The sequence below is a fragment of the Carica papaya genome, chromosome 6 (assembly GCF_054855325.1).
Source record: "Carica papaya isolate Zhongbai chromosome 6, ASM5485532v1, whole genome shotgun sequence".
Classification (NCBI taxonomy): Eukaryota; Viridiplantae; Streptophyta; class Magnoliopsida; order Brassicales; family Caricaceae; genus Carica; species Carica papaya.
This window is the reverse complement of record NC_142314.1, coordinates 31,869,916-31,885,334: the sequence shown is the minus strand read 5'-3', so window position 1 is coordinate 31,885,334 and position 15,419 is coordinate 31,869,916. Positions and strand designations below refer to the sequence as shown.

General features: G+C 36.8%; 1 protein-coding gene across 1 annotated transcript; it reads left to right on the top strand.

Annotated features, from left to right (window-relative positions):
- Positions 1–4,010: 4,010 nt before the first annotated feature.
- On the top strand, positions 4,011–14,569 carry PEX19-1 (peroxin 19-1). The gene is made up of 5 exons (XM_022043936.2): positions 4,011–4,188; positions 4,349–4,397; positions 4,476–4,767; positions 13,527–13,843; positions 14,249–14,569. Exons 1-5 carry the CDS (start codon positions 4,149–4,151, stop codon positions 14,292–14,294), a joined length of 744 nt encoding a protein of 247 aa, XP_021899628.1. The 5' UTR covers positions 4,011–4,148; the 3' UTR covers positions 14,295–14,569.
- The last annotated feature ends 850 nt before the right edge of the window (positions 14,570–15,419 follow it).

Below are 15,419 nucleotides of genomic sequence, written 5' to 3'. Positions count from 1 at the left end.
TCAATTTAACGTAACGGAAAATAGAGTGAATAATTCTTATCTGAATCGGTATTTCGAGACGTCAAGCTATCTACTATGTCTCTTAACGGCTACTGGATTCCCTGAATTTTTTCTGTGAAATTCAAAACACTCATCATATACTTAAAAATACCCTAAAAAATTTAAAATCAATATCCAAAACTCATTCTGGCCAATTTTAGAGTTCCGGCACGGTGTTGCCACCGTGCTTCAGCATTGGCTCTGCAGCCCACGACGACAGTTCGTATTGGCTTGGCTGATTTTGATTGGTTTTGGCTGTATTCCTGTAGAAAAATACGTTAGAGATCTCGATTGGCCGAAAAATTACAAAAAAACCGAACCTATTGGCGGGAGAAACCTCAAGGTGCGGCTGCTCTGCCAGTCTTCCTTCGCGGCTGAGGTTTTTTCTTCGACTACCCTACATAAAAAAAGACGGTGAATATACTGATCGAAAAGTTAAGTGAAACGGAAATCGAAAAGGAACTCATCGGAGGAATTTTAGAGTTTTAGTCACGACGACTCCATCAAACTTTACCTGCAGTTTTCGGCTTATCCATCATCCCTCTTACTCCGATTTGGCCATTTGGGTACTCGGAATCAAATTTTAAGCGAGTTGAGAAATTTTTTACCTTTTTTGGCAGTCGATGGTGGCTCCGGTGTGGCGATGGTCAACAATCGACCTCTTTCTCCGGCATTTGGTTCTTTTTCTCCAGCGGGGGCTGGCAGTTAGGGTTCAAGTTCCCATGTGATGCAAAGTATTTATAACCATTGTGTATTAATTTGGATCGTTTATTGCGATCAATCTCGTCTATTCGATCTAAGTAGAAAATGAATATGAACTGTTCATCGTGATGGATCTCGACCGTCCGATCGTAGGGCACGTGGATTGCAAGCATGACTTCCCGTGTGGCACCGACGTTAGCGCGTTTTGTCACGCAGCGCGCTCCGGTTCGTCGAGACTGCTAACTGAGCGGTCCTACATGACTGAACTTTCTATATTTGTACTTTGACCTTTTATTTTTAATTTTTCTTTCAAAAACATCATCAGAACCAAAATTTTTATCCATTTTTTCTAAAATTATTTTCAATCTCCTCCCTAATTCATTTTTTCTCAAAATTCTACTTAAATAAAAATAAAATAAAATAATCAATTATTTTAAATTAAAAATTAAAAAATAAAAACTTTGTTTCAAGTCGTTCTTCGAGCTCAGATATTATAGATTTAGAAAATAGAACCTAGTCTTTTTATTTTTTCAGAAAAAAATAAATATCATCAACATACTAGTTTAGTAATTAAAATTATTATATTATATTTGAATGTTATGAATTTCTATTAAAAGTGTATTGTAGCACCCGGAGAAAAGGGGCCGAAAAAAAAAAAAAAAGGCACGTCGGCAGCCACGTCAGCAGGCCCGGTCAGCAATCCCGGCCAACCGAGGCCTGCCACGTGGCGAGACCACGTCACTCCGGAACGGGCCACGTTGGCGATCCGCGTGAGCGCGATCAGACGGTCCAGATCAATCGTGCGATCGGACGGCCCAGATGCAATCGCACGGATGGCCCAGATTCAATCAAAAACGAACGGCCCAGATTAAAATAAAATGGACGGCTGAGATCAAAAGGTAAGGGGTTATAAATAGAACCCCCACACCAGACCACAAACCCTAGCCACCTGCCGCTCGCCGGAGAAGACAAACCAGAAGCCGGCCGCCGCGCCGGGGAAATTTCCGACCGCCGATCGAGGTAAATTTCATACCCCCGACTCGTTTTTCCACGCTGATTCCTCCTGTGGCCAAATCGGAGCCAAAATCCCGGCCAAACGGCCGGAATACGCGGCCAAAGACCAGCGGCGCCGCCGCGCTCTTTCTCGATTTTTGCCTCCGACGAGGCCCTTCCCGGCCTCCATTTGATGCAATTTTTATATCACCGTGATCACCATTCTTTTCTCTACAGGTTGACCGGAGCCGAATCACCAAAACACGAACCTCGTCGGAGAGCCGCCGCACCCGAGAGCGCCGCCGCTGGTAAGCTCCGTTTTTTCGTGATTTTTTGGCCCCCCGAGGGCCCTAGGGTTGTTTTCTCGCAGGGACCGATGCGAGTGTGGCCGAATTCGGCCGAAAACGGCCGAAAACAGCCAACCCGAGGCGAGTTGTGATATTGGCCAAAAAGGGGCCTTGAGTCTAGTTTGAGATTTTTTGGAACACGTGCAGGTACCGTTAGTGCGTTTCAGTTCCCCGGGAAAAATTCAGAAAAAATTAGGAACAGCCTGTAGGCGCACTGTGAATCGTATTCGAATCCCGAAAACAAGTAAGGACCCCTCACCCTATTTCCTATCACGGTATTAAAGTTCAAAATGATAAAATGGTATTTCTTGTATTAACGAATGTGTGAAATTGCTTAAGGTGGCTAATGGAGCCCGAGTCTAGTGTGATTGGTGATTTACTGTTATTTGGCCTGTTTACAGCTTTAAATGCAAAATGAGGTTTGATGTGTTCATTTTACAGATTTGTGTGCATATACTACGTTTTTATTAATTATGGGTTGAATGACTGAAAAACTGATACTGTATGTTGTCTGTTTGGCATGAATTACGATTTGCTTATTTAAATGTGAATTGATGATGCTGACTGAGGAAAAGGAAAATGAAAGATTGTGTAGACTGATAATTGTATTATGGGGGTCAGCCTGACTAGGTATCCTGGGAGATGGTGGACGGACCAGGTCCGTAGGGAACCCTACCGGGATTGTGGTTTCACATGCCGGACGGGGTATGGAGATCTTATGGTTTTGGCGCCCATACCGGACGGGGAATGGGGACGGCCCGTTTCACCCTCATACCGGACGGGGTATTGAGGTTTATGGTTTTGGCGCCCATACCGGACGGGGTATGGAGACGGCCCTGGAAACTGATTATGAATGTTAAAGGTTAACGGGTAGCGGGACCCCTATGGACCCCCACGGATACTAGTAGGCTGGTAAATGAGAAAAAGATATGTTGTATAATGATTGAATTACAAGAGGCGTGATAAGTGTTATGTTTTACAGCTTATATTATCCCATGATTATGACAATGTTATTGTTTTTCTTATATTATTTTCATAAATTCCACCGAGGTAAGTGGATGGTAAAGGTTTTATCATAAATAAAAGGATTTGTTGTAAAACATGCTCCATGGGTCCTTTGTGTTTTCTACCCACATTTACCTCCGTGACGGTGAGATATCGTGATGTTCTTACTGGGCTAGTGTACCTCACTCCTTATTTAACCATTTCAGATCAGGAAGACATGGTTCCCGAGCCCGTTCCGCAGGAGGACGACGAAAGGGATGCCTAGAGACTCTGTAGTCATACTCATAGCATTATTTTCGAGTTTCTCTTTTAGTTAGTTTAACCTTTTATATTTTAAGTACGTTTTTGGTTTTCGTGTAAGAGATGTTAACTGAAATTTTGATCTCGCTTCCGCATTTGATATATTTAAATACTCATTTCATTTTAATATTTCCGGGGCCGTTACAGTAGTGATTCGGTCACTTTATGAGTAAATTATTAGTTAGTAATGACTGACTTATATTATTTGATTCGACATTATCAAAAATTTAATTTATCAACGTGTTAGTAGAATTTTAATGATCAAATTGAATTTTGTTCAGTCGATTCATGACGTATTAAAAGTAAATAACTATTTCATAATTATCAAATTTCTTTAATTAATATGACCCCGATAAAAAGAAAGTATGAAGTAATTTTTTTTTTTATTTAAAGAAAAAAACACAGAAATAAATACATATTTCAAACACTTTTCACATTACCATTGTGATCTTCTTTTTAGTATTCATACTTCCTTCTCTTTTAAGACTTCATTGGTCAAAACAGTCCAAAAAAAAAAAAAAGAAACGTGTAGGGAAGCAATCTCGACCGTTGAAATGCTGATCCCGAAACCGCCGTGAACGTCAGCATTTGCAGTCTTTAATCTCAGCAACACTTCCCCAAATCTCTTCGGATACATCACCCCAGAAGATACTTCCATGAGACCAATTACATAGAAATCTCCTTCTCTACACATACACACACACACACACAGAGACTTGAATTACAATCAATCTGTGTGTGTATACAGAGAATTTTGCAGCCATGGCCGGCCATCCAGATGATTTGGACGAGCTCCTTGATAGTAAGTTCCCAATTCCTTCCCCTCCACCCCTTATTCGCCTTTCTCTTTCTCTTCGTTCTCTCTTACTCTTATTACGACTCCTGAATGATGTGTATTTTGTCTAGCATGTATATTTGAGGAGTTCTAAATTGAGAATTGACTCTTTAATATTCATTTTTAGGTGCTTTGGATGATTTTCAGAATCTCAATCTTGCTCCTTCCACTCGGAGGTCCTCTCTCTATCTGCTTCTCTTTGTATTGTAGCTTTGTTAATGAATATTTATTCAGGTTTACTTTGGTTGTTTTAGAAGTGGGGAAGTAGATGGAAAACAAGGGCAGGGGAAGAAGGAAGAATCCGGTTCGTTGCCAACTGGGGTTCAAGGTCTCGGTATGGGGTTACCTGACTTGAATAACAAAAAGAAGGGCAAGCAAAAAGCTGCGAAGGAGACACATGTTGCAGAGGCCCTTGATAAGCTTAGGGAACAGACTAGGGAGGCTGTTAAGGGACTGGAGTCCTTGTCGAAACAACCCCCTGGTGCGGCTGATGATGCAATGATGGAGGACTGGGTCAAGCAATTTGAGGAGCTTGCAGGCTCTAAGGTTCGGTTTTACTGCCTTATTATTCAAGGATACAGTTCTTTCTTTGAGTTCCTTATGCATTGGGCTTCCTCTCTTCCTGCTCTTTGCTATGCAATTGTTTCAAAAAATTCTAGTTTTCAACAATTGGCTTTGTTTGGTTTCGTCAATTTTCTGCTTCTTAATAGTGATTGCTTAGAATTTTAGGTTTTGAGTTTTGGGGTTAAGCAGGCACTTGAGCTCTTCGTGTTATTTGACTGATTAATTTAGTCTTCAGTGGTTTTGTTTATAGCTACAAGGAGACTTCTCTTTCAAATGTGGGCTAGAAAAGATAGTTGATCTTGTTGCATGTGGCCAGGTTATGGGTTTGTAATTATGGCATGTGCTTGATGATCCGCAGGTAATCAGATCCTTGTTGAACTATGGAATAGGAGAATTTGAATTCTGTTGAAGGGATTATGGGTTAATGTTTTCTCGAGGAAAAGATAGTGGTTTAAAAAGGCACAAAGGCTTGCTGCCCTTGTAAAAAATTGTTTACAACTTTCAAAGAGAATAGGTTGAATAGGTCAATATAATCAGGCCAATCATCAAGAGGGTGGTCCATGGGGAAAGTATGAAGTAATCTTAGCTGATGATCCTGGACACCAGCAAAAAAGGACGAATCATCTTCAAAAGCTCTTTTTTTTTGTTCTCTTTCCAGATGACCCAGAAAATGGCATCAGGGTTAAGGCAGAAAAATTTCCTCAACTTGGACTGAAACACCGTAAGAACCCAATAATTCATCCTTAATCAAGCCAATGACAACCCAGCTGGTTCAAGAGCTGAAGGGAATAATCGCAAAGCCTTCTAGCGTTAGGACACTGGAGAAAAAGATGGCTTTGGGATTCAGTCTCCTTGTGGTAAAAAAACTCTGTTTATCCATTCATGAGAGTTTTAGCTGTTAAAATCGTTTCAGATGCTGTCTGTCAACTAAAAAAAAGCAATTCTAAGGGCCACCCTCGTCTTCCAAATTTGTTTCCTGGAAGCTAGTGTGGATAAGATTGGCAATAGAAATTGGTTATGGATGCTTACATTTTCATTATTGAGGCTTAAATGGCACTCCATAAGACGACTTGTTCAATAGAAAATGTTATGACAGAAATCTTGAGTATAGACACTGTCGTTGTGGATGTTATTTTTTTGTTAGGAAAAAAAAAAAGAAAATACAGAACCTGCCTAGTTATTATCTTTCTAGTATCATTTGTCAATGGAGAGCCAACATGGTAATGGTATGAAAATTATATATTGTGCAGAACTAGCATAATGTTCAGCCACGAGTTCTCTTAGCACATGGTTAATGTTGATAATCCAGTTCTGTCTTGAGTCTAATTTGCTTTACTGAAATCTTCACTCGTCTTCTTTACTTTAAGGATTTGATGCTGCCTCCTAGAATTAGTAATCACTATCAGTTTTCTTACGCTAAAGTTGTAGCAAGCTCCATTTCAATTTTAATGATGTCCATGCGATGGTCATTAATGTTCAAAGGATTTTTGGTGCTCCAATGATATCGCCATGAGTTAAAGCTGTTAAAAGTGGAGATTGCTATCAAATTCAGTATTAAAAAGCTGATGTTGCCTACTTTTTGCTTGCAATTCTTGATACTGGTACGTAAGACTATATTTTAAATGCCCTCGATGCTTTCAAATGTTGCTCTTGGGATACATGGCACTGATAGATAAAACTATACTTAGATGTCATTAGATGCTCTCAGATATTGCTTTCTACATTTACAATCAGTTTGCTGCCTTGTGTATGCTTAAGTCAAGGTAGGTTCTACTTGGTAAAATATCCATTGGCTCTGTAATGAGTTTAGTGAATGGGAGGTTTATCTTTGACATGGCTGAAACTAAATATGATACATGTCAATGAGACCTCTAACCTGTCACTATGAGTTGCTGGTAGTTCCAATTATTATTCTTTAGAGCTGATTATAAATTATTTTGTTAACTATTGTTGTATGGTTTGATTGTAATGATTGTATTAAGTTGCATGAAGTTGGAGTTGGTTTGCAATTTTGATTCCATGGAACCATGATTAAATTCATAGAAAAAAAAATTATACATGTGTAGCCTGTTGTCACTGAGATTGAGGTCTTTTTGGTGTTGTGCTGGCAATTCCAAGGTTGGTAGGAATTTAGTTGCGATATTTTTTTTTTTTGGGGGGAGGGAGGCTACTAGGCTTTTTGCTAGCATGATGCATTTTAACAAATATGCTAGGGATTGAGAGAAATGCAATATTCTCATGTACGCTTATGCTATGCCTTCATTGATCAATTTTCATCTTTGAATGTTGGAGAAGGGGGCTTTCTTGGGTTGATGCATGATGTTTTGGCTCAACCAATGTGGGTCACTCCTATCTTTCTAGAGTCCAGTCGCTTATGATTGGATCCCACCCCTTCTCTTTTTGAGAATATATGGTTTAAAAAAGGGATGAAATAATTCTTTAATAAACAAAGTGATGAGATGATTCTTTTGAGGAGAGTTGGAAAGGGAATGAACATATGAGAAAGTGTTTGACTCACCTCATTTATTGGACTTTATAAATTAATACAATTTATCGGAGTTTGACGATCTTCATTTTAATAATATTAATAATGGCGACCGAAATCTACTGGAAATGAAAATTACTGAGATAGAAATTTATGACTGCCTTCGGGATTGTGATGGTGATAAAGCCCCAGGCTCAGATGGTTTTAATCTCAAATTCATTCAATCTTTTTAGGATACCATTAAGCAAGACATCATGGATTTCTTTAATGATTTTCATAATTGTGTTTCCTTTGTAAGATCACTCAATTCTACTTTTCTTGTTACAATTCCTAAAAAGACTAATCCGGAGAACATTAGAGACTTTCAGCCTATTAGTTTCATTGGGTGCATTTACAAATTACTCTTAAAGGTTTTGGCTAAAAGATTATTTATAAATTTTCACAAGATAATTGGTGACTCATAGAATGCTTTTGTTTATGGTAGACAAATTTCAGATGCTATTCTTATTCCAAATGAAATGGTGGATGATGTCATTAGGAACAACAAATAAGGTGCTTTGTGCAAACTTGATATTGAGAAAGCCTTTGATTATGTAAGTTGGGACTATTGATTATATGTTGGAAAGATGTGGTTTCGATACAAAATGGAGATGTTGGATTAGAACATGTGTCACCACTACTAGCTTTGCAATCATTGTGAATGGAGGCCTTTCTAACTTTTTCACCGCTTCGAGAGGTTTAAGGCAAGGTGACCATTATCTCCTCTCCTTTTCATTATTGTTATGCAGGCTTTGAACAAATTACTTGATAGGGCCAAAGAACTTAAACTGCTTCAAGGGATTTCTATGGGACACAGGGGCAATCAGATGAATTAACACATCTATTTTCGCGGATGACGCTCTCATTTTGTGTCATTCTGACATCCGCTTAATGATTTTTGACATCCGTTCAATAATTTTCTTGAAATGCATTTTATTATGTTTTCAAGCAGTCTCTGGTCTAAAAATCAATCTTCACAAATTTGAATTGGTGGTGATGGGTTCTCAATCTGGTGAATTCTTGGCACAGATTCTGGGTTGTAAAGTTTCTCAATTACCCATCTCGTACTTTGGCGCCCCCTTTGGGGCCAAATACAAAGACAGAAAATGTTGGGATCCGATCATTGATATGTTTCAAAATGGACTTGTCCACTGGAAGAGAAATTTTTTATCAAAGGGGGGACAATTAACTCTCATTAAAAGCGCCCTATCTAAACTCCCTATTTATCTCCTTTCGGTGTTCAACATTCCAACTCATATTGCTAACACTCTGAAATTCATTCAGTGCAACTTTTTCTGGGGAGATGATGATAGTAACAATAGAAAAATCCACCTTGTAAACTGGAAAGAAATCAAGAAACTTATTAAAGAGGGTGGTTTGGGCCTAAGATCTATAACTACACTTAACAAGGCCCTTCTTAGGAAATGGATTTGGAGATTCTGGAACGAACGTAATAGCTTATGGAAATCAATCATATTGTGCAAATGGTTCAACAGTGACTATCATGATCAATCTAGAATTATAAATAGCACATTTGATTTGAGCCTTTAAAAGAACATCTGGAAACCAACTAATATCATTCTACAACACTCTAGTTGGGTTATTGGGAATTGCAACAAAATAAGATTTTGGTTTGGCATATGGCATGACAACTCTACTTCTCAAACAAGATTTTCTCTTATTTATGTTACTATTAGGGACAAAAATATTTTGGTTGAAGATGTTGCGGTATTTGACAATCAGGACTTTTAGCAGATGTTAATATTAAGAAACTTACAAGATTGGGAGTTAGGGGAATATTTATCCTTGATACAGACTCTGTCTTCAATTCAAGTGTATAACAGGGAGGACAATCTAAAATGGCTACTCTCTAAAAATGGTACCTTTATTGTCAGATCTTTTTACAACCACCTAGAGGATAATCTTAATCAGAATAATATTAGCTTTCCTTCCAACATAATATTGAAATCGGGTGCAACTCCAAGAATTTCATTTTTTGCTTGGGAAGCTGCAAAAGGGTTCATTCTTATCCTTGACAACCTAATGAAAAGAGGTTGCACGATTGTCAATAGATGTTTTCTATGTAAAAACAATTTTGAAACCTGTAACTACCTGCTTTTAGGCTGTTCGGTTTTACAGCACTTATGGAACACCATTAAATGTCTTATGGGACTGTCTTGGGTCATGAACAACAACATTCATGTTGAACACCTAGCATGGGAAAACATCAGCAGCAAGAGGAAAATGTTAAGATTAATCTCACTCACCATAATATGGGTCCTTTGGAAAGAGAGAAACAATCGCACTTTTGAAGGAATAGAACTTGATTTTAACAAACTCATTGATTGTTGGTTTCACTATTTTGGTTCCATTATTTTGGGACATAACATCGACTATTTTGATGATCTTAGTTTTGTCGTCGATAGTTTAATTGACTTGTGAATACATTGTAAATGGGTTGTGCCCCCTTGCCACTTTAATATCAATACAACTCCACACTTTTATTTCAAAAAAAAAAATTTAATACAATTTTTTTTTTTTTTTTTGTGTAAAAAAATTGTTAAAGCAAGAGCAGTGCAAAATCGACCAACCACCTTCTTGGATGTCCTCTTTCATATTGATTTTGGTCTATGGCCTATAGTCTTTTGGGGTTTCATTGTGTAATGAGTAGTTCAATTAAAGAGGAGATTCAGGCATGGAGAGAACTCTTAGGGGATAAATGTTATAACAAGCATGTAGAACTTATCCGCTTGCCATCTTATGGGTTATTTGGAAGGAAAGGAACATAAAGGATCTCGAGGGTATGAATTTTTTTGGATAAGTTCAAGGATATTTGGCTCCAAATTGGGTTTTTTGATAAAGAGTCGTTCTCTCTATGCCTATGAGGATCTTGAAGAGTTGGACATCTTGCAGATTTGTAAAGCTTTATGTACCAGTTGCACCTCCTTGGTGTCTATATACCATAAGATAATTATGTTTGGTTGGAAACAACTATAAGCTCTCTAAAATAAAAATTGGGGGCCGATAGCTTTCTGAAATTTTTTTACGAGAGTTTATTAGTTGTCTACTTAAAAGCTCTTGGCTACTTACCAACTCATAGAAAACTTAAAACACTGTTAAAGACCTTGCAAGGTTTTGGTGGTCAAAAAATAAGATACATAAAGTATCCTCTAAGTAAATTTAAGTTTTTATGGAGTTGGAAGTAGGATCTTGACAAGGTAAGCCTTTTATGTACCCTTGAATTTGAGGACGTTTTATTGAAGGATCAACCTGGTAGGCTATCATCTTTCCATAATTCTCTTGAAGAAGGAGATAAGTTGGAGCCATAACGTTAGGTTAAAGTGGCTATGGAGGGGATGTAAATATAGGGTTTGTCTTTTCCGTAGGGCAGCAAGCAAGAGGTGCAAGAGTTTGATTAAGATCTTGGAACTTAGAGATGTAAAATCATGAGGGAATCATCATATAGTTCTTATGGGAAGTGTATGGAGAGATGGTGTTAATGGACCAGTTATTGAGGATTTGGGGTGGTGCTCTACCGATGAAGGAAAGCTGAGAGGCTTTTTGAGGAGGAGACTGGAAAGCATGATGGATGTTAATTGGATAAAGCGTTTTGTTTACTTTTTGTGTGTCTTTAAGCCTTGGTGGTTGATGTCTTGTTCTATGATTTGACAAGGGTACTAATAGAGGTTTGATGACGGGTGTTTTGTTTTGGGGACGAAGTGATTGAAATATCACATTTATAACTTGGAGTTGATACAGTCCTTTTGTTTCAACATGACATAATTTAGTCAACTTATTTCCTTTTTGCTGGTGTTTGAGGTCTATTTCAAAGGAAAAAAAAAATTTGAGGTCCCCCCAATCAGAGGGATTGATACCGCTAGATGTAAAATTTGGCAATAGCCTTTGATTTATTTGATTGGATTGCTAAGTGTTGGCCCACGCAGTTATCTTGGGATTGTATTGGTGCATAAGACTTCTAAGTGTTCCGAAAGTAGGAAGATTGTGTTATTTTTTGGGGATCGAATTATTTTCATCCAAGGGTGTTTTTATGGTGTTCCCATGATATTTGTGCTTGTTTTGAATTCCACTGCGTCGGGATAGAATTGAGAAGATGATGAGAGATCTTGTGTTTTCTGGTGTTAGCAAGGCTTTTTGGTGGAGATGAGGGATACCACAACTAGAAATATTTCGATATTAAGAGATATTTTTATGTTAGTATCAAACTTCCTAAATCCTAGAACCTTAAACTCTCAAATTCCAAAACCCTAGGGTTGCGTTCCGTTTCATTCAATCCCATTCAATTTATAGTTAGTTCCTAGTTCTGTATCTGTCTCATACTACTCTTAACGTCAACAATTAGACCTTGATTTATTTTGTTTGAGTTACCACCATCCCCACCTTCAGTTCCATTTAGTTTTAGGGTGAGATTTCTATGCTCAGGGTTCTGACTTCGGTATTGGAAGAGAAGAAAAGGAGAGAAAGGTTAGTTGAGAGGGAGAGAGAATTTAATTGACAGAATTGGATGATTTTTCCTTCTTGATGATTTTCATTCAATTAGGAGCCATTTTCATAGGCCAGGGCAGGGAGGGGAAAAAGGCGCACCTGTCTGTTAGACGCGCCTGTTGGTTACAACAGCCCTCCTCTGCTGGTTACAACTTCTCTGATCACTCCAGGTGGTAAAGTGAAAGACTACCTTTTTACAATCTTTTTCTATTTTACCCTTATTATTAAGCGAACCTGATTTCACTTCTGTTGTCCATACGAGTAAAATACTAATGGAGAGGAATGCCAGAAATTTTGAACAGTGATCTCAATTCCAATAGCTTCTCTATGATAGAATGGTGCTTTTACCTTTTTTTGGGCTAAGGCTCATGGGTGATTTTTTTTCTTTTTGGTTTTTTTTTTCCCCAGAGGTGGGGAAATGGAAAGGGAGGTTGTTGTTTGTCTACTTGACAAACTGGATTGGGTTGCTTTCTTGTATTTGAAGATTCTTCTTGTCTCTTCTTTACTTTCCTGCCTATTCCAGGTAGAAAGATGGCTTATCCTACCCTCTCCCCCTTTTTATAGCAGAAAAAATCTTATCCTCACCTTTTTATATTATATTATCTTTTTCTCCTTTTCTAATGAAAAAATATCAATTTTGATGAATAAAGATTTTTTATAAAAGACTTAACTTCGTTCTTTTGATTTTCATTGACAGCATAACAAGTGGTTTTGAATGAAAACAGAATACTAATGCATGCATGCATGCATGTATATTTTAGATGTTTCTACATACAACTCTACATTATAGAAACATGCAAACAACTGTTTCGTGTGTATATCTCTATGTAATCAAGGAAGTTGAGGGAGTCAAGGTTGTGCATTGTAGTATTTCAATTTTCTTTTTTGGGATTGAACGATGAAGTTTTATCTCCTTCAATTGTGTTTCAGTTTGGACTACAAACTCAGAGACGCTGAAAATTGATTTGGAAGTTGATCTTTAGTTGTTGGTTAATATCATGTTCAAAGAACACATTATATTGATGTGTTATCACAAAAATTTATATTTATGCTGATAAAAAATGTATGTTTATGATGCATGTATCTATCTTTATGTAAATACGTCAGTACTATTGGTTTGTTACATTCACAATTTGGTTCAAGGGGAAGTCTGAAACGGTGACGGTGAAGGTATTGCGGAACATGATAAGTTGCTGTAGCGTCTAAATATTGCAATCTGTCTCTTTGTCCCACCTTCAATTTTCCATTTTCCCCCTGATTCTGAATGATTAATCGAATCGGAACACGACCGGACTGGACAGAGCAGCACAAGAAAGTGAATCCTATATGCACTGAAGACCTGATCAAATTGGATGTTTTTTCAAATAATCTTTTTCTAATTAAAAATAATTATTTTGTGAACAGCAACTGTTGGTTTTGTTATCATTTTAGTTTTCTGAATTTTAAGCAACTTTACGCCATTGTTTTGCTTGTTTGAGCACTGAAGTTGGCGTAGAAAATTTATCTACTTAGTGAACAGCAGGGAAATATGAGAAATTTTTGCCTAAACAATTCTTCTATTAATTTGGATTTTGTGTGGACAACTTTTTCTTCTAACTATAACTGCGTGTTTATAATTTTCGTTCACATAATATTTGCCTCCTTCGTCTACGTATATGTCAATTTGTAGTTTCTGTCTCAAGAATTAGTCTAACTTCTTTCTGTTATTCTTAAGGACATGGAATCTATTATGGAGACCATGATGCAACAACTTTTGTCTAAGGAGATCCTTCACGAACCCATGAAGGAAATTGGAGAAAGGTATCCAAAGTGGTTGCAAGAGCATGAGAGCAGTCTGAGCAAAGAAGAATACGAGCGATATGCGCACCAATATGAACTCATTAAAGAACTTAATGAAGTTTATGAGAATGATCCTGGCAACTTCACCAAGATAGTTGATCTCATGCAGAAAATGCAAGAGTGTGGCCAACCACCAAATGATATTGTGCAGGAGCTTGCTCCGGATTTTGATCTAGCTACTCTTGGTCAGATGTAAGTTCTCTGTTACATTCTTAAGAGTGCTCTACATTGATCACAAGATATTACTAAGTGCAATGACACATTTATTTATTTAATTCTATGTTGAAGAATATTATTGACTGTTATTATAGTTATTTGTGTTCGTTTGTGGAATTAACATCATCATTCTTGTGGGGAAGGACTCAAATGAATTGTGTCAATTAGAGATTCCATATATGATTGACATCTAAGTAGTATTATCAATCATACGTGAAGCCATACTTTTAGTTTTAGTTTGATACAAGATGAGTGCCCCAGTTTAACCTCAGATTTGTGTTATTGCGTGTTGATACGGAAATATGATTTCTGCAGAAATTTCTTCTTCCTGTAAGCAAAATATCTCTTTATGCAGGACTAAGTAACTACTCTCTCTTGCAGATCTCCAGAGATGCTGGAATCACAACCAAATTGTTGTATAATGTGAAGCAATCTCTTTCCACATGATCCAACAGGTATTCTTTCATATGTCTGTGAGAAGTAAAATTGTTTCGCTTGCCAATCTTTCAATTTCCTGAAGGAGTTCAGAGATGTTTAAAGCTAAAGTTGTATATGATAATGGGTGTGTTTATCCGGAGCCTAAATTTAGACAAGAGGTTTGGGCTGCTGTTGCTAGGCTAATACAACTAGCTCTTGTGATTCTTTTATATCCACAAAGCCTGAAAGCAATGAATGAAGTAATGAATGAATCAATCACCATTATATTGTGATCTCTTGAAATTGATTTTTCATTAACATGATGGTAAATTCGTACTATGATTCTCTTCTGGCACTAGGAGACCTATAATAAACAAGATTTGATTTGAAGTTTAAGTGTCACCATTTCTTAGTTTTTTTTTATATGGGTGTGCCTGTTATTTGATTTCAGGTTATTGTGGAATTTACACATTATATATATATATATTTTGTTTGAGGAAGTTTATACATTAGTTAATTTTATTAATTTTTTAATGATGCTGTTCTGATTATCTAAAATTTTTGATTAAGGTAAAATTAACTACTTTTATAGAGAGTATAAATTTTTAATGACACAAAAATTTAGTACAATTTTTAGTCAATAAATATTTGCAATCTTGTAGAATTTTGATCGTACAATTAACAAATTTTTTAATTGTGAGAAGTTAGTACCTCCATGTATACCTTTTTAAGTATTATAAAAATTATCCTAATGTATTTTTTTATTGTACTTTGGATTGCAATAGTCAAATACGATTAGTACCAACTTTAAACAAATGAAAGATAAAAAATGCAGTTTGAACAATTTTACAACTATAGCTACACTAATATTATTTTATTTAATTTTTCACTAGTAAAAGTTAAATATAATATATATATATTTTTACTATTAATATTCCCTATTTGGTCTCTTTCAACTATTATACTATAAGTTTACACAGCATTATACGTTTTAAACTTCATATTGGATTGAATATTTACAAGAATTAGTCAAATTTGGGTGAACCCATAAAATTAAATTTGCCATACCGGATTATGATTGGTATGAATACAATTTTCTTTTAATTTTTAAAAATTAAAAAACAATGTTTATTCA

What these genes read in the sequence shown, in the direction of transcription:
- PEX19-1 (XM_022043936.2), top strand. Translation starts at nt 4,149, where the DNA reads ATGGCCGGCCATCCAGATGATTTGGACGAGCTCCTTGATA. An exon ending in TTTGGACGAGCTCCTTGATA is followed by an intron (nt 4,189 to 4,348) that starts GTAAGTTCCCAA and finishes ATTCATTTTTAG; the next exon opens with GTGCTTTGGATGATTTTCAG. An exon ending in CTAGCTACTCTTGGTCAGAT is followed by an intron (nt 13,844 to 14,248) that starts GTAAGTTCTCTG and finishes TCTCTCTTGCAG; the next exon opens with ATCTCCAGAGATGCTGGAAT.